We start from the raw sequence: 24,851 nt of genomic DNA, 5'->3' as shown, positions 1-24,851 counted from the left end.
TTTATTCCACAATGGGCAAAGCACAATCAGAAAACAAGGAGTGTAAGGTAACCCCCATCACTGAGAAGGAGAATCTTTGTTTAGATATATTTTTGCCATGATATCTCTGTTTGAGCTCTCCTTCTAAGAACCAGATTCTCCTCTCCAAAAAGGAAAGGCTGGTTAAAGGTGAACTATGAGGTGAGTGCTTTTCACTCACCTCATAGTTCTAGCCGACCTGTGACAATGAGACTGTCACAGGTCGGATCAGTAGATCGGGAAGTGAGCGAACACATACCGGTGTTCGCTCACTTCTCGATCCTGTCACGGCTCTCTGCCGTGAAAGGGGAGGGGCTGGATTCCACCCTCCCCGCTCCGATCCACCAGCGCTGACTGGCGGAACGGACGGGAGAGGGGGCGGGTACAGCTGGCTCTGCCTCTAGATAGGCAGAGCCAGCTGTCACTCACGCTGCTGGGTGGACCTCGACATCGATGTCGGGATCCACTCCGGCTGCGGCGTCTCAGTATACCGCGAGCTGTAGCTCGCGTTATACTGAGCTTAGGGTGACGGGAGGATGCTAGTTTGTGTCCTCCCGTTACCCTAAGGAGAACTATGGGGAAAAGCCCTGACCCCATAGTTCTCCTTTAAGATAGATTATTTAACTGAATATACATTTTCAGATCAAATGTTTTGACAACTTATAGGCATACTATGAAGTGACTCTTTATGACCATCCACGCTCAGCAAATCAAACTGAAAACAACTATAGTTTTCCTAGTTTCCTTGGTACCATGGTTTGCACATAAAGATATTCATGACATCTAGTTGCTGGGATCTCGGCAAATCAGCAACTAAAAATTTAGACTTTGATGTTTGAATTTTTTTTTTTTTTTTTATACTGGTGCTGAATTTTTGCCTTTGAGTGTCTAGCTTATCAAATACCCTTTGTTTAAATAAACAAATTCTCTCCAGTCTTCACATATTATGGCCATGTAAGTGCATCCACCCTGGCTAGATGCTATCCATTGTCTTAATGGGAGGTTTCTGAATAAGGGGTTCCATTTTTTTTACAGAAGTGGCGTTGCTGTTTCTAATAGACAGATAAAGCAGTGATAGGAATCTTTTCTGTTTAGGTGTCAAGAAAATATAGGTTGGGGGAACTATGGATGGAAAATGCAGACAGGAAACCCATTATCGTTAAACACAAAAGCAGAAATGTATTTAAACAGCTGTGTTTTAAGTGTGTAATTTGCGTGTAAAACATGTTAGCATTAATCTTTAGTTCTGTCTTGAGCCTAAAGTGACAAATCTTTACCATACTTAAGGTGCCCATACACCTGCCGATTATCGTACGATAATCGCAGGTGTATGGAAGGCATGCGACCGTTTCTACTGTATGGTCGCACATCTTTTGTCTTCCGAGCATGCTTGAAAACCCCCCGAGAATCGCACGATTTTCGGCGGGTTAGTGGCGTGCTTGGAAGACAAATGCCGAATGCGTGGTGTGCGCAAGCGCGCACTGCCCGCTCAGCATTGGAATCATCGGAAGCCCTCCCCTCGGCGGGGAGGGTTTGCGATGATCGCAAGTACGATCTGCCTGTTCAAGATGGGCCGATCGTACGAGATTATAATTACCTTACAACCATCGCACAACTAAAGTTGTGCGATGGTTGTAAGGTGCATGGGCAGCTTTAGAGTTGAATTATTGTAATTTCAAAAAAATCAAGCACTGCTATTGGTTGTATCAATGCACCGCGGTCCATGGGCACATTTTTATGAATTATTTAAACCTGTGGCTGGTCAGCAACTGATTACAGCTGGGTGCAAAAAATGAAAAAAGGGCCTCAGTCATGAAGGGGTTAATCAGAGTCTGCTGTAAGTTCACTGCTGTTGAAGCGATCATATGCTTATAACCTAGGGGAATGCAGCTGCCGTAAGGGTTACTAAACCAGCCAGTTCCAATCAGTTCTGTTCTGACATATTCTTGCCTTCCGAGGCAGTGGAAGGGATAAAGGACAATTGCACCTTTATTTTAAAATCAGTATTATAATGAGCCTGGTACACTTATTAAATCAGCAATATAAATCCTATTCCTTTTCACACATAAACTAAGATTTTACCTAACTTTGTTGGTAAAAGGTTTGAGGTAAATCCTGCATTAAAATTCTTGCCTTTTTTTAGGGCTAATAGGACAACTTTTGTCGGAAAAAAAAATGGGGAGTTGGACAATTTTTAGAAAAATGCTGTACAACCGGGAGAGAGTGCTTTTTGTGCAGCTTTGCGAGTGCCAAAAAACTATACTTTTTAAAATAATGTCCTGCTTTGGGGCTGCCAGAGCCATTTTTGCATTCTTATGTTCACATTAAAATGAACATTTTAGGCTTCAATATCACGCAGAAGTATATCTTTTTGGAAAGCGGAGACCCTATAGAATAAAATAATGGCAGTTGCATTTTTTTTTACGTCAGGCAATATTAGTGCAACTGTTCACAAACCAAAAGTTTAGTAAAAACTACATTAAATTGATTTAATGCACATAAATACAATATAATACCCAATGTTTTCACAAAACATAAAATATGAGGTTGCACTAAATAGCTTTAAAATAGAGTGCACCTATGAAATGGTAAAAAACTACGGTACCCAATATTGTCCATAGGCGATATTTTAAAAGCCTGTATACTACAAGTTGCTTCTAGATTGTTTCCTTTTTTGGGCTGTTTATTTTACAAATGGACTGCATTGAAACTATGCTTCAGGAGGAGTCACAAAACCATAAATTTTTTCATGTTTGGGAATCTTTTATTGATACTTTACCAATTTCATTAAAACAGAAACTTATGCAATGTTTTGTATTAACCTCATGGTACATGGTCTAATGATCCTCCAACTCATTTATAATTGATTTTCATTATGTTTTTAGATTTTCTCTGTGTTTGCTTTGGACCCGGAGGTGTTGGTTGGCCTAGACACCAACACCCACCGTGGCCATGCATGTGGGGGAAAAGGGGGTTCAGTGGAGCCCAAGATACATGTCAGGAGATATTGGGCAGGGGCACCTTAGGCAGCCCATTGAAATGACCACTTCCAGTGTAAAGCTGACAGGTGGTCCTTGCTTACAGGGCCCTGCTGCCACCGTGATAGGGTTAAGGCTGTATGTGGCGTTAAGGAACAGGATGTTTTTCACTGACATCCTCAGCAGCAGCATGCTTAGGTAGCACATAGGATTTATATAGTTAATTTCCTTAGGCATTACTAGCATATTACCATACCATACTGCCATCTAAAGTTCGGCGAACGCTCGAACGGCCGATGTTCGATTTGAACTCATGTTCGAATCGAACCGGCGGACCATCCCTACTAGACATGTGCACTGGCAAAAAATTTGTTTCGTTTTCATTAGGATTTTGCGTTATTTCACTTTTCAGGATTCGGGTCCAAAAATCAATTAGTTTTCGGATTCGGGCGAAATTCAGCATTGGTGAGGAAGAGTCCCTTGTCCGCATCTGCATGAGGACAAGTGGCCTGGTAAGGCGGGGGGGGAATGGACAGACCCATAAATGTGCCACACTTGAATATCTGAACAGCCCTATCTTTATTGAATGAGGTACATACTGGCAGGTATTGGCACAATATGGCTGCTGTGCCACATATGGGAATTTCCATGAACTCTGAAGGCTATGATCTGTGTGTTTATTACATTTCTTTAGTTTCTCACAAATGTATAACAATTAAATGGTTTATACCAGTGGGAGGCAACCTAAGCACTCCAGCAGTGCTGAAACTATATATCCCATCATGTCTCTGCCTCTGGGAATCATGCCTGTGGCTGTCAGAGTCTTGCAATCCCTCATGGGATTTGTAGTTTCAAAATAGCTGGTGCCAATGTTGCCTACCCCTGGTTTATACTATTAAATGAGGCACAGATTTCAGTGCTGTGCCGTGTCATATATGCCAATACATGTAAGCTTCAAGGGCAATGACTTCTATAAGAAATATTTTCCATGATTGAAGCAACTATGGTCTTGGGGATCATGCATTTTGAGCAGAGACACCACTGGATATGAAAATTGTATAACTAGTAATAGCAGAGATTGTTGATCCAGGGAACATCCAATGGCCTTAGAGCACATGTGCCAAACACAAGACCCCCGGGCTAAATCTCAACTCTCCTGCCTTTTTGAATTTTAAATCAAAGCCAGCACTGTAATGAGGTGCCCGACTTCTCAGAAAGGCTGCTGAGATCCCCAGCAAGGTGCAGGCAGGCTTCCTGTGAATCGTGGTGCCTGTTTACAGCATCGGCAGCAAACCTCCTCCTTCCTGTGGATCCATGCTGCCCACACCCACCGAGATCAACCAGGACCCCTGCACAGCCCACCTAAGAGTCTGCACAGTCCACCATAGACCCTGCATAGCCCACCTGAGGGTCTGCACAGCCCACCATAGAACCTGCACAGCCACCTGAGAGTCCACACTGTTACACTAATTGCCAATATTTTTCATAGACTTCTACTTTCAGTGCTAGTGATTAAGTTATTGCTAAAACCAGTAATAATCAAATGCAGAGCAATTACTTAATATGATAAAAAGTAGATACATTTATATAGTCTTACAGATACAATAGGCCCTTTAAGGGCAACCATAATGCTGATGTGGCCCGCAATGAAATTGCGTTTGACACCCCTGCCATAGGGTCAGGAAGGAATTTTTTTTCGCATGTTAAAGCAAATTGGACAAACAGTTTATTTTTTTTTGCCTTCCTCTGGATTAACTGTGGGTTCTGTTTATGGAGGATTTTCTATTGGTTGAACATGGTGGACTTTTTTTTTCAATCTGACCAACTATGTAACTATGATTGTTATAGGATCAGCTATGAACAACTTCCATGTAGATAGCTGCATGAATTGTTCATTGGTGTCTGCTTGATTTAAAATGTTTTCATCTTGGCATTGTTCTGGGAGATTGTGTTGTAAATCCTCAGATGTGCTTGTAAAAGTCTTTCTTCTGCTGGAGCTCTGAATGAAAGTTGACTGAGCACTATATAATGTCTGCAGTCTGCCTGGGACCGGTAAATGGTTGCCATTTATATAATATATATTTTAACTCATTGAGTATTTAAAACACTGTGTGGGAAGTGGGAAGCAGTTTACGGATTATTGATTACATTAACCATTGTTGTGGGTTTTTACCTTGTGGGTTTTTATCTCATTGGTTTGTGAAATGCACCTTACAGGTCTTCTTTATTCAAGTTGCTTTAGTTATTGAGTACCAGGGATTCCAAACCCTTTGTTTTCCTTGACCTGGAATTAGAAATAGTTTCTATAATCTTTACCCTCTGTTGTAACAAGCAGCGTACTAATATTTTGCAGAGAAATGAGCAGGTTAGGAGCTCTGTTTGATGTTAATCACTGTTTACCATTTATTTCACAGCTGGGTTTTTCTCCATGAGAAAGCTTACCAGATCCGGGACTCCTCAATCGAGTCTTCTGTTATGACAAAAGTAAAAGGCATTGGGCGCTACAGTAAAAGAGTGATGGATGTTGCAGACTATGTCATTCCACCACAGGTAAATAGATGTACTAAAAGTATACAATTGAGTTTTTACATGGCAGAAAATGGAAGTAAAGACACAATATGCAAACATATGCAATTTACCACAATTTGAGACAGATTTAGAAAAACAATACCTTTTTTAAATGAATTCCTCATCTAGTGATAATAAATAGTATTATGCCAGTTTTAAAGTGCAAATGAATCTAAAACCTTTTAGATTTGGGAAAAGTGGAGAGAGATTAGAACACCTGTTGGGTTTTTTTTTTTATTGCTGTCTGTATCCTCATTATGGACAATAGCCCTCTCTATTTGTCCTGGTGACCATTACCATTGAAAGATCCACATTTTGGATTGTCATTATAACAGTAATAGATGGGAAATCCTTAAATGATGACACTAGTTCTGGTGATTCTACTAACTAACAGGGATCTCCCCCACTTTGGAGGGATTTCCTCTCACTTCTTGTTGTGACTATCGGAGAGGAAGTTAAGGGAGTTTGACACAGATAGCAAAAAACAAAAAAAAGCCGACAGAGGTTATGACCCGTCTTTACTCTTTCCAAAACATAAAACATGTTTTGGCTTCAGTTATACTTTAAATCTGACTAAGCAAAAATTATGGTTGTACTTTGGAAGCTAGGTTGTTAGGCTGCAATTTTTTTAGGTTACTAGTTATTTGGCTGTTATGCAAATGCTATGGCTTCACTACTTAGGGAGTTAAGGACACAAGAAAAGGCATGCAGATCATGTCCTCAGTGGCTGCATACTTCAAGGCATTGAAGCCACAAGATAAGGATGGTAGCAAGGACACTAGAAATGCCTATACAAAGTCAACTCTAGTTGCTTTCTTTATGAAGTAAAAATACTATTACTATGTAGCACTTACCCCCAAAGGAGCACAGAACATCCATGATAGTGTAGACTCCTTTGTTAGAGCAAAGAAACTGCTGACTCACCAGAGTAGGACCTTAAAGGAGAACTATGGGGTTAGGGCTTTTCCCCATAGTTCTCCTAAGAGTAATGGGAGGACACAAACCAGTGTCCTCCCGTCACCCAAAGCTCAATATACGGCGAGCTACAGCTCGTTTTATGCTCCCTGCCTCCAAGATAGTGGCACGCATTCACAGAACATGCCGGTGGCCAACATGGCCGCCGCACATTCTCAAACAAATTATTATGCACCTGAATATATTTTTCGGATATTCGGACATATAGTAATTCATTAATTTTACATGTAGTCCAGGTTTGTGGTCTGTTTTCTATTTTTACTTTTCTAGATACACTTACTTGAAAAAAGGGATCGGCATGACAACCTGACACTTTATTTTTATAGACTCTATTGTAGTTTGACATTTATTGTTTACCTTCTGTTGTTTTATTTGATAAGAATACTTATATTGTGCTACAAGTTTAATACCTTTGAATAAAAGTTTTATTTTTATCATACTTTTTAATATGTTTCTTTGCGGCTTAACAAAATAAGAGTCTTTAATTGGTGCGGATATTGGGGCAAATGGGTGTGGTTATGGGGGTGTGGCCACTAAAGGGTGTGGCCACTGAGGGGCGCTGTAAAGCTTTCTCGCACAGGGCGCCTAAAGGCCTAAGGCCGGCCCTGGGAGGGGTAATCCCTGCAGGGCGCGGTGAGTGACGGTCACGGCTCTCTGCACGGATAGATCGAGAAGTGAGCGAGTGCCAGTATGTGTTCGCTCACTTCCCGATCTACTGAGCCGACCTGTGACAGTTTAATTGTCACAGGTCGGCTCAGATTATGAGGCTTTGCGAAAATCACTCGCTTCATATTTCTTCTTTAAGGCCAAATGTGGCAATCTTGTGTGTTGAGCAACCGGGTAAGAAGTCACCGATCAGCCTCTCTAGTTTCAGCAGAGGCTCACTTCTCAGGTCCCCCATGCCTGTTGAAGTTACTCTGTCATCTTCATCCTCAGTATCAGCCACTGGGCCCAAGACTCAGGCTTCAGTGTGAGCACATGGCTAGTCCCCTTGGCTTCAGGCCTGTTGTAAATACAACAGCATATCCTGATATGTTAGTTTTCTATATGCATGCTTATATATGATTCACATGAAGTTTTCCTATCTATAGATTTCCTGCACAATGCTGTATTCTGATGTAATATTCTTATAAACAAGTAAAACCCAATTCAGCATTCCTCAAGATCTAAGTGCTTCATCTAAACACATAAACAGGTTATGGGCCCAGACACTAAAGAGAACACTACAAGTCAACAAGAGCCACATCCAAGCTACTGAAAGATGACAAGCAGTTCAGATATGAAGTTTGCAATCGCAAACCTCAACAATACCAACTACCAGCTGTGGAAGTTCTAGTTTGAAATGATGCTAAGCAAAGACAACTTGTGCCAAGTACTGGGTACAGACAGACCCACTAATGGACCCGTGGATCAATGGGACAAGAAGAACTGGCAAGCAAAAGCAATTATAAGTCTGCTAGTGGAAAACGGCCAGCTCATCCACATAAGAAAATAAAATACAGCTAAAGGTATGCAGACTACATTATAAAGGCTGCATGAGCGTTCAAACACCTAAACAGTAAACTATATCTGCTACGCAAGCTATATAAGATGAGGCAAAAAAAAAAATCTAGTAAATGCGTGAACATTTGAATGCCATGTCGTAAATCATAGAACAACTATGTGCAATTGGAGAGGAAGTTAAAGATAACCACATGGTGGCACTACTGCTATGCAGCCTTCCAAAGTCGTACAATGCACCAAAGGAAAATGAATCAATGAATATGACAGAAGGAATGAAAATATGCACAATGAAGAAAATGAGAAAGCCCTTAAGGTGCATGAGAGCACAAAGCAAAAAATAAGAAACCAGAGTGTGTTTTCGCTGTAAAAAGACTGGTCACCTGAAAAAGGACTGTTCAATCTGGAAAGCCAAGTAGTGAAAGTGAGAGGCACCTACAAGAAAACGAGCTACAGCAGTCACAAAGGAAACTGCAGGCACATCATGGAGCGCTACCTTTAAAGTGACGGATGGTGTATTGACTCAGGCGCAACAATTCACATGACTACTGATGAGACATTCTTCACAAAAATCGATTTTCAGTGCAAAGCACAAAGTTTTCTTATCAAACGGGGGAAAAGTATTACTATGGAATGTAACGGTCAAGGATTCTTGAACTGCATCACACCATCAGGGGACAAGCAGAGTACCCTCATGAAAAATGTACTGTATGTCCCAGACCTAGAAGGAAGCCGCCTATCGGTGAAAACCCTTGCTGCTAATGGCCTCACAGTTCAACTCCAAGGCGATGAATGTACAAACCGAAACAATTAGCAAACCCTTGCAAAAGGAACATTTGATGAACAGACTCATCACCGCAGACACAAAAGTCAAAACAGCCACTCATAATCCACACAACAAATGTTTCCATCTAAGGTATAGACAACTAGGGCACCAAATCCCAGAAGTCATAAAAGACATTATAAAGACAGGCTAATCAGAAGATATAACCGTACTGCCCTGCCAAATGCTCATGACATGCAAATGCTGTATGGAAGCAAAGGCCACAAGTACCCTACTTCCACAGGCCACCCAAAGAAAGACCACCCACCCCATGGAGCTCATACACTGCAACATGTGCGGACCAATGAAAACTCCTACATTAGGTGTGAACAGATATCTACTGACTTTCATTGAGGATTATTTCATGTACACAACAACTTGATCTGATGAAGCACAAGAATAAAACATTAGAAAAACTTCCAGAGTTTGTAGCCATGTCCAGCAACAAATTCCAATTGAAACTAAGAATTATACGCACCAACAATGGAGGGGAAAACATCAGTAAGGAAGTGGAATCATATACCTGAAGAAACAGGGTATAGTACACCAGACTACCACACCATACACTCCTGAACAAAATGGTGTAGCAGAATGGAAATATTGCGCCAACCTATCTAAGAAGTACTGGGGAGAAGCAATCACGACTGTGACATACCTACAGAACAGACTACCATCAAAAACCGTTGAAAGCACCCCATTTGAAATGTGGCATGGATTGTAGCGTAGGGCACATTAGAGTGTATGGATGGAAAGCTTACTCCTATAATCCAAATGAGAAGCAATCCAAATTGGAGAACACAACCATTGAAGGTATTCTGGTGGGCTATAATGAACAAAGTAATGGATATAGAATCCTCCACCCAAAGAGTGACAAAGTGACAATAAGTCGCAGTGTTTACTTCGATGAGAACCCATCACCAGAAACAATGATCCTGGGCAAGTGGTGAAGTGAATTCGCCCAGTGAACCAGCAAAGGAAGCTGAGCAAAGTGAAGCTGCATAGGAGTCAGAATAAGAGGTGGAACTCAAAATGGATAAGTCAAATGCCATGTTAAACTCTGCTGAACAACCTGAAATTAGAAGATCCACTTGAGCAACAAAGGGAATACAACCCTGCAAGCTGTAATATACTGCTAAGCCACATAGCATACTTGAACAAACATTGTGGGAAGACAGAAAAATGACCAAAACGCAAAGCCAATAAATGGAGAAAGGCAGCAAAAGAAGAAATGACTGTGGATGCACTCACCAAGCCATTGCCAAAGGATTGTCACAGTTTCCTTTGAGATAATCTAATTGTCATATAGCAACGCATATGCTGTTGAGAAGGGATTTTGGAAATACAACAGCATATATGTTGGTTTTCTATATACATGCTTATCTATGATACACAGGAAGTTTTCCTATCTATATTTTCTTGCACAATGCTGTATTCTGATGTCATATTCTTATAAGCAAGTCAAACTTAATTCAGCATTCTTCAAGGTCTCAGTGCTTCATCTAAACACATAACCAACAAGGCCTAGCCAAATCAGACAGTCCATAGCAGCCTCCCCTAGACAGGGGCCCGGAGGAGAAATAGAACCCCGCACATTGTCCGCCCCGAATATTTATGTCCTCTCTAGCATGCACCACTGGCCATGAACCTCCGGGTGATTGGCCAGGGAGACATACATATTCATCACAATCTCTTATTGGTTGCTCTGCTCTGTGGCAAGGATCCATCTAGCAGCAGGCAGATGCAAACGATAACAGATTGATTAGGGAAAACCAAATGAGCATAGACTATTAGATCAGTATCGGACTCAATACAATCTGACAACTACATTGTTATGTGGGCAGGACCAGGTCTGGACTGGCAATTCTGCAACTCTAATAGATGTTATAATAGCTAATATTTCTAGGTCCCTCAGACGTCATATTATAGCCCTTACTCTTAAACAGCAAGTGACAGTAAATCACAAATATTTTTGCCCTTGTCACATTAGCAGGTTTAAGGCAAGTGTAATATGTGGACTGTTAGAATACGTTAAGTACCAAGTCTGGTGCTGAACCCATCTCAAGAAGTCTTCAAATGTTCTTCAAGCATTGCTTCAATCTTGAGAGTGTGAGCTGCACTGTGCAGGACCAGCAATTACAGTTAAATTAGAGTGATTCCACTAGTGTTTTTTTGTACATGTTGGAGATTTGTTATGTAGAGATCACACTTATGATCAGTAAAATTTCAAAACATATGGGGCCAGAAGGGTGAAGAAGCAGAGGATAGAGAAGGATATCTTTCATAAAAATATATAAATGCACAACAGGTATGCTACAGGATGAAAATACAAAAATAGGCTTTTATTCTCTAGTTCTGCTGCTGTATGTGTTTTTCTGTCTTGTTTTTCAGGGCTCTTCTGTGTTCGTCATTCTAACAAAACTTATAACAACTCCGGATCAGGTGCAAGACCATTGTCCAGAGGTGAGTCAAACACCAGCAAGATGTCTTAATTTACTGCTTTAAAGAGAACCCATTAAAACAATGAATTGCTACGGATAAACTGTTTAGTGTAACAGATGCTTCAGATGGAAGACAGTGTTTCACCTTCTGCAATCAGTAGATGTTTCCATTCCACAAATCGAAAAATTAGCTGAATCATCATTACCAGATTTAACACCAGATGACGATGATCCATATGAGGGCCCTTCATGGATTTTAGAGTCAAGATACAAACGACAAAAAAGACATCCTCAAAGATTCACTTATGATTCATTAGGCCACAGCACTGAAGCAATGTCTACTGTAAACAGATCTGTTGAAGTGTCCATGGTGTCTGTCCAATTATCTGAAAATGTATTTCCCATACAAGCTATCCGCACACCTTGGGGAAGGTTTTCATTACCCATAGCAGTAGCTAAGAGATGTCATAAGTTTAATTTATCTGATAACAGTAGAGACATTTTGGTGGGTGTTTAATGTAGACTGTATTGTGATATTGATACACTGTGAATGTGTTTTAATCAACAGTTGGGAATACAAATGTTCTCTTTGAAGGGACTCAGGTTTTCTAGTGGGGGGAGAGTGTAGCATGTTGTGGAGCAGGCCCCTTTTAGACTAACCTAATGTTGCAACTGTCCGGGGTTTCTGCTAGCAGAGACTTATGGGGCATAAGTTCTTTGCTCAGGAAGATGCCTGCTGGACTGGCTGTTTGAGACTACATGTCCCAGAGTGCTGTGAGAGGAGAGGGGAGTGCACTCTGGCTAAAAGAAGACATCTTGAGTCATTCCCCATGCAGAGGTTGAGAGGGCAGGACGTCTGGAGCTGTGTCCCTGTCTGTTCTGCTAGTAGACCGAGGGACCAACGGAGCATGATATCCTGCCAGGTGATCGCATGAGCTGACCGGGTTACAGTCCATACTGCTGTGCAGTGATCGTGAATTCGGCTGTGACGAGCAGACGCCGCGTTGGTTGATCAGATCTTCTCCTGACTGCAGAGCCTGCTGTTTCCTCTCTCTCAAGTGAACCAACTCCCTTCTGGAAGATATCTGCTGACAGTGCGGGGGCACCCTTGATGTGCATCTCCCTCCATGATTGATGAGAGGCCTCTGCTTCTTGAGAACACCAAACACTGAGTTTATTATCACATACATTGGGCCCCACCATTGGCTAGACGAAGATTAAACCACTGGCCAGCTGGTTAGGTACCCGGGTACATTGGGACTGAGACAGGGTTTTGTTCTAACTTTTATCCTGTGAATGGAGACTGTTGTCAGTACATCCATTGCTGATATACAGTCACCTTTATAACGGAATCCAATTTACAGTCTGAAGAGTCTGACATGTGTACATGTTTAAACGGCTATTTATCTTACCATTGAAAGTAAACTATGTTAAACCAACTCAAAGTGTGATGGTGTGCTGTGGATCCAATATATAGGTTTCTTACATAGGAAATACAGGGAGACACATTAGTTATTTTACAGTAGATCACCCCTTAGGAGCCAACGGTAGTGTTATCCTGTATTGGGAGGGGGGCGCTATACATAATCTCAAGTGAACCATTTCACTCGTCAATGCTGAATGCATTATTGTTCGGGTATGTTACCCAATAAATAGTCAAGTTAGGATGAGGAAAAGGTCACTTGCACTCCAGATTAATTTTCAGTCAATGTTTATTGACCTCTCATCGTGTCACATTGTTGTTTGCCTGAAGACGGAACTGCGTGGTTCCGAAACATTGCTTGACAATGTGACACGATGAGAGGTCAATAAACATTGACTAAAAATCAATCTGGGGTGTCAGTGACCTTTTCTACATTCATTTATTGATTCATGGAGGCATCCATGGTCACTCTTTGCACCCACCCGACTCCAAAGGGTTTTTATTCGGTCAGGAGTGAGATGGGTTTCATTTGAATAATGAAGTTAGGATGAGGAAGACAGTACAATAGCTTACACCTTTACGGCAGCTCCCATATTTCTTTCTTAACAGGTTCCCTTTCATTTCTAGAATGTTAGACCTAATATTTTATTTCTCTATTTTCATTCTAGAGTGATGAGAAGTACAGGTGCACCACAGACAGCAAGTGTACAAGAAACAGGCCGACATCCAATGGTATGACTGCTTACATATTTACTTACCTTTGTTGGGGCTCTAAGGTTTGGGAGGTCTATAGCTACTCCGATAACAACATTATCCTGTGAACAGCTAGCTGTTTGGCCAGTATTGTAAAATATGCTAAGCCTAAATTTCATTTGTGGGGAAACATGGGAGCTCCCGTGACTAATCTGTTGTTTTTTTTTTGTTCAAACTTGTTGATCCTGAAATCACTACCTAAGTTCCTAATCTACAATAGAAGTGCAGGTAGAGCTCTGGGCCCAAAGGTAGAAGAGATAAGGTTTGAAACCAGATTTTAAAAGCAGCTTTCTGTCCACCGAGATATCCCTGGGGGTCCCTAGAGTGAGTGTAGAAAGGATGAGAATGACATCATGACGGAATAAATGTCAGTTAAAGTACCGCAGCGCTGAATACTGAAAAATGGCCTGGATGGGAAGGGGGTTTAACACCGCGGATGTCAACTGGTTAAGAGAATACCGGACAACAAAATGCAAAATAAAAGGATAAAGTAGTGCTAATTAATTACAGTGGTCAGGCAGCATGACCGGAGACCGGAATTAGCACTACCTTGTCCTTTTATTTTGCAATTTGTTCTCCAGCATTCTCTTCAATCACTGCCAGCATCTAAACCCCTGTGACAACAAGTGACAAATAGCACCTCGCGCCAAATCCTGTGTAGCTGCAAGCACTAAAAGAAGTGTTTACCCTCTGAGTGTGTCAAATTATAATGAATGTGCTGCGCTTCATCTAGAACAATACATAAATAAACAAATCTCTATAATAAATAAGTACTAAATAATACATGCAATCAAAGTGTTCACAATTGCTCTTCTTGTAAATAATATCCCTCTGGAAAGTTCAATCATATATTCCGTGTTCAGATGTGCACACATGTGGAATCACACGTATAAAGTGCTCAAGATTTGTCCCAAGTGCACCACACTCTTTTTTTTTTTTGAATCCTTTTTATTAGCAATTTTTTACTTCTTGACAAAACAATACGTTAAAAATACAATTTCATACCATACAAAGCAAACAGCCCGAATTAATTCCCCCCCAAAATTAGAGGGAGGCAAAAAAAAAAGGATAATAATAGAATCAACACTTTCTACCCCTATATATATACCCACACATACCTTCATAGACAAAAACCGTATTTCATATTTTATCGGTTTACTTATCTAGTTTTCTTCGAAACCATAAAAATGAATCTGTAATTACAATCAATATGTGTATTTACTATAATTAATAAAGAAAAGTATTTTGCGTGTATTTAAACATTCGTATACATTATGATGTGCTATCAAAAACAAATCATTGGTAATTAAACATGTGTAAACTATCCTCTTCCCTAAAATGGATTTACCATCCCTAATAGTTTGTATAAAAGTGTTTAGTCTATATATATAAATATATACACACCCATACACACACTCATACACATATATAAACAAACACGCCTGTAGGCGGGGTTCACTCTCGGGGTGTTGCGTGTGTGTTCCCTTTGGGTTGGCTGTGTAACCCCGTGCATGCAACTCGAAACCAGACACCCCACGGTCAGGGGCCACGGCATTGGCCTCGTGCAAACACTCCCACATGTGTAGTACTGTGCACACAGGGCCTCATGGCTTCCACCGCCTCTGCGGGACTCGGCGCTTCCTTCCCCTTAGGGAGAAAGGCCACCATGAACGGCACCCTGTGTCGGGCATAGTCCCTTTGCACACATACCCTCTTCCGGATGATTACAGCCACGATACAGTCCAACATCACACTCCGGTAGAACCCCACCTTCTCAGAGGTTGGAGGGAGAAGAACCAGTCCACAAAGATAGTTTTTTCTTGATTTTACTTGAAAGAATGAACATGGTATGAAGCATACATTTCAGCCACCCAAGAGTGGGGTGACGGCACATCACTTGTTACTTGCTTGGTGATACAGATTAGAGAGAGAGAAGATCAGCCCAGGTGCAGCCCAGAGTCCACGACTTACTTCGGCCAGAGGCCCACTGGCAAATATCGTCAGTACTACAGCTTCTCACTATTCTCCGGAATCCCATCCTTGTCAGTCCTAGCTCGGTGGTTTCCCCCTATGGGGAAACTAGGGAATCTTTGTAGCTCTACATATTCCTAGGCCTGGTCCTGTCCTTCCCATGGACCAGCCTATGTTCAAGAAACAGTCTCCCTCCGGAGACTCTGCAAACAGTCCTAGACTTCTGCTCTCCTGTACTCTCTGACTACTTCCCCTCTCGGGCGCCCCCTATAAATCAACTCTCCTGGGACACAGAGTCTCCCCAGGCCTGAGCTGCATCTATCTCCAGGGCCCCATGGGGGCATCTAGTGGCCATTGGCCATACTGCACCTACCTACATTCCCCCACAGTTAAATATAGTACACTCCTGTACTAGTTACATGGACTACTGACAAAGACCATACCTTCTACCAAGGTATCTTAACATGTTCTACTCTGCATCTACAAGGGCCTAACCCCTGACTCCTAACTGGGCATCTAACACAAATCCTATCCCCTCCCAGGGCTGGGCTGCACCGTCACCAACAGGGCATTAACTTTTTATAGAAAACACATTAGTCACATTATACAATGCACAATACGGTAAAACCACCACTCCACATTCCTCCTACAGGAATAAGATACTCTCTGCATTTATAAAACATTGCATTTCTCACAATAAGCAGCATAAAATGAATTGCACGGTTAGTCAGAGACCTTCCTTAATCATACATGTGAGACACTCTGTATGTATATCTGGTAACATCTTACTCGTTATGCATTAAAACATTGAACACTGAGAGTAATTTATTATTCTTTGAACACGGGGGGCGTGTCCTGATCCTAATGGCGGCAGGTCGCGTCTAGTGTGAGCTCCGCGCTACCCGCCCACACATACCTGAATACAGACATCCCGAACGTCTCTCATCTACCGGACCTTCCGCAGAAGGAAGCGGAGGATGAACCGTAAAAAGACCGGAAGACAAGGGGCGCCGAAGGTACCCACCACGAGCTCGATACAGCGCTATATGGCGGCAGAGACTCTGAATCGGTCACAGGGCTCAGCGGCTCGTTTGGGTCTTTCCCCCAGGCAGTCTCCACGTCAGAGGGTAATGGACTCCTCAACCCTTGGTGTGGAGCAGGGGGGTGAACTGGAACATTCCATACTATCGCCCATAGAAGAACTGGTGAAAACTTTACCTACAAAAAACGAACTCACAGATATGTTTGCCCATCTAGAGCAGTCATTGAAAAAGGACATAGAAGCCATGAAAGGTGAGATGACACATCTACTACACAGAGTGGAAGAGGGGGAATCGAAGCTAGACTCTCACTCGGTGTCAATTAGGACCCTGCAGACGCAGATACACTCATTAATTGTGACACAACGCACCACAGCGTACCGCTTGGAGGACCAGGAGAATAGGGACCGCAGAAATAATTTGAGGATCCGTGGCCTGCCTGAGGCAATAACTGATCCAGAACTGACAAAGACATTAAGGGGCATTTTTAACAAAATATTGGGAAATACACCCCCCACCCCCCTGATGTACAACCGCGTACATGGTATCCCGAGGCCACGTAACATGGCGGCCGAGACATCGCGGGATATCATTTGCCGCTTCCATTACCATATGGAGAAAGATAATATTACGCGGAAACTAAGGGAACAGCCTCCGATGGACTTTGATGGAGTGTGCATTCAGATTTATCCTGACTTAGCTTTTATTTCATAAAAGAATTCCTTTTTGAGAAAGTCATTGAACGAAACATGTCAAAGGAAAACCTGCCTTCATCTCTCTTAGCTGAGTGCTGCTAACGCTCAAAGGTTCGATTTTTTTCGTTACACAGATTCGTTTATTAACACTTTAGTGTGCAGTTGGTTCACATAGACCGAGCGCAACATATTTGCTTTGCATTTGTTCACCTGTGCACATTGTTGTGGTTGGGCGCGCGTTCCCAGTGCAGTGATTTTTTGTGGTATACTATATATGTTGGTATTGTCTTTTTTTAGTATTTGTGTTTTTTTCTTTTTTCCTTCTGTTTTTTCTTATTTTTTCTTTTTTTTTTAATTTTCTTTATATACTTTTTACTTGTATGGGGGAATATCTGGCACCAAAATGAAGGAAAAAATATATGGTACAACCCTGAATATAGATGGCCAACCTTAACATATTAACATATAACATCAGGGGCCTCAACACCCCTATTAAAAGACACCAACTGATACATGAATTAAGGAGATTGCGGTGTGATATTGCTTTCTTCCAGGAAACACATTTAGCGCACCATACGTAAATACGCCTCTCCTCTTCATACTATCCACTGTGGTACTATAGCTCCTCTGACTCCAACCACTCAAGAGGGGTGGCAATCGGTATCCATAGGAATGTGAATTTTAGTCATATATCCACAATGGCTGACCCAGACGGGAGATACCTCTTTCTTAAAGGAACAATTGATAATCAGATGGTAACATTGGTCTCTATACGCCCCTAATAAAAAAACGACCATATTCCTAGGTAAAATGCTCCGTATATTAACAGAATATCAGGAAGGTATAGTTATTCTGGCAGGAGACCTTAATTTACATCTAGATCCCGCTCTTGATACATCAAAAGGACGATCGCATATAGCTTTTAAACGACTTAAAGCTTTTAAAACACAATTGCATGCGATGCAACTGATTGACATCTGGAGGATTTTTCATCCACGAGATAGGGACTATACGGTATATTCACCAATGCATGGTACATATACACGGCTAGATTATATTTTTGTAGATCATTACCATCTTGGGATCATACAGGAGATAAATATTCTTCCCACTACCCTCTCAGACCATGCACCGGTGATGATGACTCTGAGATTCTCGGGGGTAAGTCGCCCACCGACTATGTGGAGATTAAATGAATCACTAATTCGGGATGAGAAGGTGGCACTGGCCATAACAAGAGATCTATCTAACTATTTTAGTGAAAATACTGGAATCAATGGGCATGGTATGGGAGGCACATAAGGCCACAATTAGAGGATCTTTTTTTGCCCATGGGGCCCGCATAAAGGGGGAAAAGAAGGGCAGGATAACAGAGCTTTTAGCAAGAGTGGCCACATTAGAACAGACCCATAGAGGCTCCCCGACAGACCAGGTACTCTCGGAATTAACTAGGGCGAGGGAAGATTTGAAAAACGAGCTGTCCTTTCATTATAAAAGATCCCTTAACTATCTCTCTCAACGTTCTTATGAATTGGGTGACAAACCAGGGAAACCTTTGGCTAGATTATGGAAAATCCGACAAAATTTAAATTTTTGTGGCCAAAATAAAAAATAAACAAGACTTGATGGTAAATAGAACATCAGACATATCCCATGTCTTCAGAGATTATTATTCAATCCTGTACAATGTAAGATCTGAAGCTACCATCCAGACTAAGGCCCAACATCTGGACCGTATCCAAAACGATTTGACCTTAGCCTAGCTTCCCTCTTTGCCCAAACCGAATGTAGAGACTTTGGAGTCTCCTATAAGTGCAGAGGAGATTCAACAGGCTATAGCGGTAATGGCTAATGGGAAAACCCCGGGGCCGGACGGCTATACAGCACAATACTACAAAAAATGTCAACATATATTGCTCCCTTATCTATGTGAGTACTTCAACTCCTTTATGGATGGTACACCCCCAATTCTATCAACACTACATGCTTATATATCTGTATTTTCTAAACCGGGTAAGGACCCAACTACATGTAGTAGTTATAGGCCAATCTCTGTACTAAATACAGATATAAAAGTCTACGCCAAAGTTTTGGCGACTAGACTTAGTGAGTTTATGTCCCATATAGTAACTACTGATCAAACGGGCTTCATATTAGGTAGGGAGGCTAGAGATAGCACCCAGAGGGCGATTAACTTAATACATCAGGCCTCGTTATCTTCAAAACCTACCTTGCTTTTGTCTACGGACGCAGAAAAAGCGTTTGATAGAGTCGATTGGGACTATCTCCAGGCCACCCTTCAAGCAGTAGGAATAGGACCCAGGTTTTTGATGGGGATTATGGCACTATATAATAATCCCACTGCACAAATTAAAGTAAACGGATCCCCATCAAACAAATTTACATTACAGAATGGTACACGTCAAGGGTGTCCATTATCACCATTATTATTCGCCCTATCATTAGAACCTTTTCTCAACTTGGTTAGACTTAACAGGAGTATTTGGGGTATTACAGTGGGTACTATGGAACATAAACTGGCCGCGTATGCGGATGATATTCTTTTCTTTATTACACAACCTCAGATCTCATTGCCTTCACTGATACAAGAATTTGAATCATTCAATCGGGTATCAAATTTTAAAATTAATCTATCTAAATCCGAGATTTTAAATATTTCCACCCCGGGCTGTATGGTGGCGGCTTTGAAAGAAGTAACGCCTTTCAGTTGGCAAGATCAGAAAATGTTATATCTTGGTATATTACTTACATCTAGAGTTTCGGATTTATTTACGGTTAACTATATGACCTTGTTGAATGCAATAAATAAGGACCTCAATACCTGGTTTAATCATCGCCCAGGTATTTATTTAACGGGTCGAATAAATGTTATTAAGATGATGATCTTACCACGGGTACTATATATATTCCAAACAGTGCCAATTACCTTACCTCATTTTTTCTTACGAACATTGAGATCGGTGGTTAGACATTTTATTTGGAGAGGTTCTCCCGCTAGGATCTCTCATGGAGCCCTAATTAGGACTAGGCGTAAGGGAGGCTTGGCATTACCAGATTTTGGGATTTATTACCAGGCGGTTGCAATTAATAGAATGTTGGTTTTATACTATCACAAGGAAACAAAAAAATGGGTAGAGATGGAGAATGTGCTTGCTGGTCAAATAGTATCGAATATATGTTGGATCCCCAAAGAATATTGGAAATTACATCCCCATGTCTCCCCACTTACTAGTCACACGTTAAAGATTTGGAATTTATTATATTCTCGGCTAATAGGGCAATATAATTCTCCTATAATGCCAGTGACAGATCACTTATTTTTTTCACCAGGAATGCACAACACAAGTTTTCTTAAATGGACGATTCACGCTATATTAAAACTACATCACGTATGTGATGGACACAAAATGTATTCTTTAGCTGATCTTCGAGCACAATGGGGGATTTACCCCTTTGACACATGGAGACATAGGCAATCATCACATTTTATATTATCTCTTTCAAAACCTTTACGTACTATATCTGAACTCACAGCACTAGAAACATTATTTAATTTCACCGAGTCTCCGCGACATGGTATTTCTCAAGTGTATAGGATTCTATTAGATCAGCAACCCAACCTGTTCCCACTGTATCTGAAACAGTGGGAACAGGAATTGGAGATCACCTGGACGGATTCACAGAAACAAAGAATCTTAAGTCTTAACTCATTCTCGTCTCTAAGTGCCCTAGTGACTGACACAACGTTTCGCTTCTTAGCACGATGGTATTATACACCAGAACGCATACATAAAATGTATCCATCAAAGACAGAGTTATGTTGGAGGAATTGTGGTAATATTGGAACTTATGTTCATATGTGGTGGTCCTGTCCCAAACTTCAGCCCTTCTGGTCTCGGGTGGTGGAATTGATTGAAGAGATTACAACAATTGCATTACCCTTGGACCCGATGATATGCCTCTTTCATTTTATGGACTTGTCGATTTCAGTCTATAAAAGATCGCTGTTGTGTCCGTTAATACCTTAATGCTGCCAAAATGCTGATACCACTACATTGGAATAAAAATACTATCCCAACGGTGAAAGAGTGGTATAATAGAATAGAATATTACCGATTGATGGAAGAAATGACATCAATACGGAGAGATACTTTTATGCAATTTGAAAGTACTTGGCAACAATGGGACAATTTCAAAAACTCCCCCGGATACACAGAGGATAGAGGATAGAGGAGAAATATAGTAAGAGAAATGGCTGGATAATGGAAATGGTCACAGGGGACGGGATAATACCCAAGGTTGTTTTCATATGTTTTAGTAAAATATTATAACGAAGAACCCAGAAAGGGTTGCCAGATTTCCCTTATCTTGGGGGGGATGGTTTCCTTTTTTTTTTCTTATTTTCTTTTTTTATATTTCTTTTTATAAATGTATAATTTTTCGATAGATAGAAGGTACATGGGTAAATAGTGTTACAATAGAGATGAAAAAGAAATGCTGTGAAAAAGAAAATGTTTGATTCGGTGAAGTGTACCTGGGTTTACAATTATGTAATACAGTATGTTACAATGATTTTACTTTGTGATTTTCATAAAATTTAAAAAGATTGAATATTTAAAAAAAAAAAAACATCAGTGCAATATAACTCTCTCAATATACTGGAACATCACAGCATAATGATCTTCACCCTTCCCCTAGGGCAGAAACATCCGGCCTCCTAAAGTTCGTAGTAGTACGGGTCGGGGTATCGCTTCACCTGGCCCGTACTTAGTTCCCTGTCCATGACGGACTTGACCACCTCCGAAGCCCCAGGTTTGGACAAAATGACTCTGTCCTTCTACACATGACGGCCATAGTGGAATTCCTCAAACACCACTCTGAAACGGGCCTGGTATGGATTGTCCTCGGTCAGGCAACGTTGTGGTTTGGGGACCCTGATATGCTCCCAGACGGCCTGCTGATAAATATGCTGTCTCTGTTCCTCTAAGTGATCAAACGGTTCCTCCGTAACGTAAGGAAAGTCCCACCCATATTCTAGGGCCACAAACTTGTTGAAGTACCGCTGTAAGCGGGACAAACAAGGAAGTTCTTTCTCCACCCCCTTTCCTCGTGGCAAATAAGCATTCACAGACCTCTTTGCCCAGGCTAGACTCCATTCATGGGCCACTAACCTGTCGGGTGGCGCCCCAGGCGCGCCTGGCTCACTCGGCTGCTCGACCTCTCCTCCCGATTTGGCGGAGCTCATCCCGGCTGGCAGAGCCTCTTTAGCACTCGGGATTCCTCCGTTAGACCCTTCCGATGGGACCGCGGGCAGGTTTGGTCCCGAGCCAGCCTCGAACATCCACCACTCCTCTTGGGGTGGATCAGGCAACAACGCCAACGACTGAATACTTGACGACAGCTCCCCAGCTCGGCCCACTCGTAGCTCAGATGGCCATGGATTACCGCTGGATGCTGCAGAAGAATTGTGTGGGGTGGACCCCGTAGATAAATGACTCAGGGAATATCCCAGTCGTGCTGGCGGGACCCTGTGGGGCAACTCTACCCGGTTTGGCTTAGGGGAGACTTCCCACGACCCTCCATACTTTGGCACTGGAGGGCAGGGTACGACCGCTTTCTCATCTCCTCTTGCGAGATTATTACGCCCGTCCTGGCGTTCCAATGTGAACTCCTGCGGATCCCACCGCTCCGCACTGGCTTTGAACAACAGAGTGCGACACTCTAAACACCGACTCCATGGGGACAGATCTCGAGCCAGTTTGCGACATGCAGGGCACACTGCCCATAACGCTCCTTCCTCTCTCTGAAGGCAATAGGCTAACCCTCCGACAGGGTAGAATCGGAGCCCAGTGTCGAACACCGCCTCAGCTCCCTCCGCATGGCCCTTCACAGCCAACGCCATCTTTTTCTCATGTGCTCTGGCTCACCCTGGCGCTCTCTCTCTAATTAAGCTCCGTCTTCTGGGCGGGCTCTGGTCCTCCGCGCCCTTTCCAACCAATGAGTTTCTTGATCCTGCCGACTACGCCAAAATGTAGGCGGGGTTCACTCACGGGGTGTTGCGTGTGTGTTCCCTTTGGGTTGGCTGTGTAATCCCATGCATGCAACTCGAAACCAGACACCCCACAGTCAGGGGCCACGGCCTTGGCCTCGTGCAAACACTCCCACACGTGTAGTACTGCGCACACAGGGCCTCATGGCTTCCACCGCCTCTGCGGGACTCGTCGCTTCCTCCCCCTTAGGGAGAAAGGCCACCATGAACGGCACCCCGTGTCGGGCATAGCCCCTTTGCACACCTACCCTCTTCCGGATGGTTACAGCCACGATACAGTCCATCATCACACTCAAGTAGAACCCCACCTTCTCAGAGGTTGGAGGGAGAAGAACCAGTCCACACAGATAGTTTTTTCTTGATTTTACTTGAAAGAATGAACATGGTATGAAGCATACATTTCAGCCACCCCCAAGTGGGGTGACGGCACATCACTTGTTACTTGCTTGGTGATACAGATTAGAGAGAGAGAAGATCAGCCCAGGTGCAGCCCAGAGTCCACGACTTACTTCAGCCAGAGGCCCACTGGCAAATATCGTCAGTACTACAGCTTCTCACTATTCTCCGGAATCCCATCCTTGTCAGTCCTAGCGCGGTGGGTTTCCCCCGATTGGGGAAACTAGGGAATCTTTGTAGCTCTACATAGTCCTAGGCCTGGTCCTGTCCTTCCCATGGACCAGCCTATGTTCAAGAAACAGTCTCCCTCCGGAGACTCTGCAAACAGTCCTAGACTTCTGCTCTCCTGTACTCTCTGACTACTTCCCCTCTCGGGCGCCCCCTATAAATCAACTCTCCTGGGAAACAGAGTCTCCCCAGGCCAGAGCTGCATCTATCTCCAGGGCCCCATGGGGGCATCTAGTGGCCATTGGCCATACTGCACCTACCTACACGCCCACACTCACACATAGATAGATACCTGTACATAGCCCCAACCGTGTCTTAAACCTAATTTTTAATTCCACAAATATGCCTTTCCCCTCCCTCCTCCCCTCAAAAAAAAAAAAAACCACAACACCCCCCCATCAAACATCTACACATAGTACCTCCTGACTTTACTCCTTATTGTTTAATCCCTCTAAACCTCTCTTTCTCTTTTATTTTTAGGTAATTTAGATTTTACCCCATAGATGGGGCCAAACCTGGTATTGACAACTACACTCTTTATCCTTCCACTGTGAAAGTTTTTTACAAAGTCCGTACATCAACTCCAATTATCACCCAGGTGCTCACCCCTCTCAGTGGGCCGCTCACCTGATAAGCAGACCTGACCTAAGCAGGTCTAAAATCGCTTGTCTGCTTTTTCAGGTTGTCCTTGACGAAACACCTTGACAAGACATATTTTTGCTGGAGTTTTACGCCAAAGAAATTTTGGGGCACCTTACACAACTTTAGGTTATAGGAATAGAGAGGACGGGTTTGATGCAGGAAGAGAGGCAGGTTTGATGCAGGAATAGAGAGGACGGGTTTGATGCAGGAATAGAGAGGACGGGTTTGATGCAGGAATAGAGAGGACGGGTTTGATGCAGGAATAGAGAGGACGGGTTTGATGCAGGAATAGAGAGGACAGGTTTGATGGAGGAATAGGGAGGACGGCTTTGA

At 42.6% G+C, this 24,851-nt stretch overlaps 1 protein-coding gene across 1 annotated transcript in view; it reads left to right on the top strand.

Moving 5' to 3' along the window:
• P2RX3 (purinergic receptor P2X 3) overlaps window positions 1-24,851 on the top strand; it is a 107,360-nt gene that overhangs the window by 18,128 nt on the left and 64,381 nt on the right. The window contains exons 2-4 of the mRNA XM_018568623.1: window positions 5,411-5,546; window positions 11,251-11,322; window positions 13,392-13,455. Coding sequence (XP_018424125.1) covers window positions 5,411-5,546; window positions 11,251-11,322; window positions 13,392-13,455 — 272 coding nt within the window. The remainder of the gene's footprint in view (window positions 1-5,410; window positions 5,547-11,250; window positions 11,323-13,391; window positions 13,456-24,851) is intronic.

This window comes from Nanorana parkeri, unplaced genomic scaffold (assembly GCF_000935625.1).
Source record: "Nanorana parkeri isolate BGI_ZX_2015 unplaced genomic scaffold, ASM93562v1 scaffold1220, whole genome shotgun sequence".
Taxonomy (NCBI): Eukaryota; Metazoa; Chordata; class Amphibia; order Anura; family Dicroglossidae; genus Nanorana; species Nanorana parkeri.
This window is presented reverse-complemented; position numbering and strand designations above follow the sequence as displayed.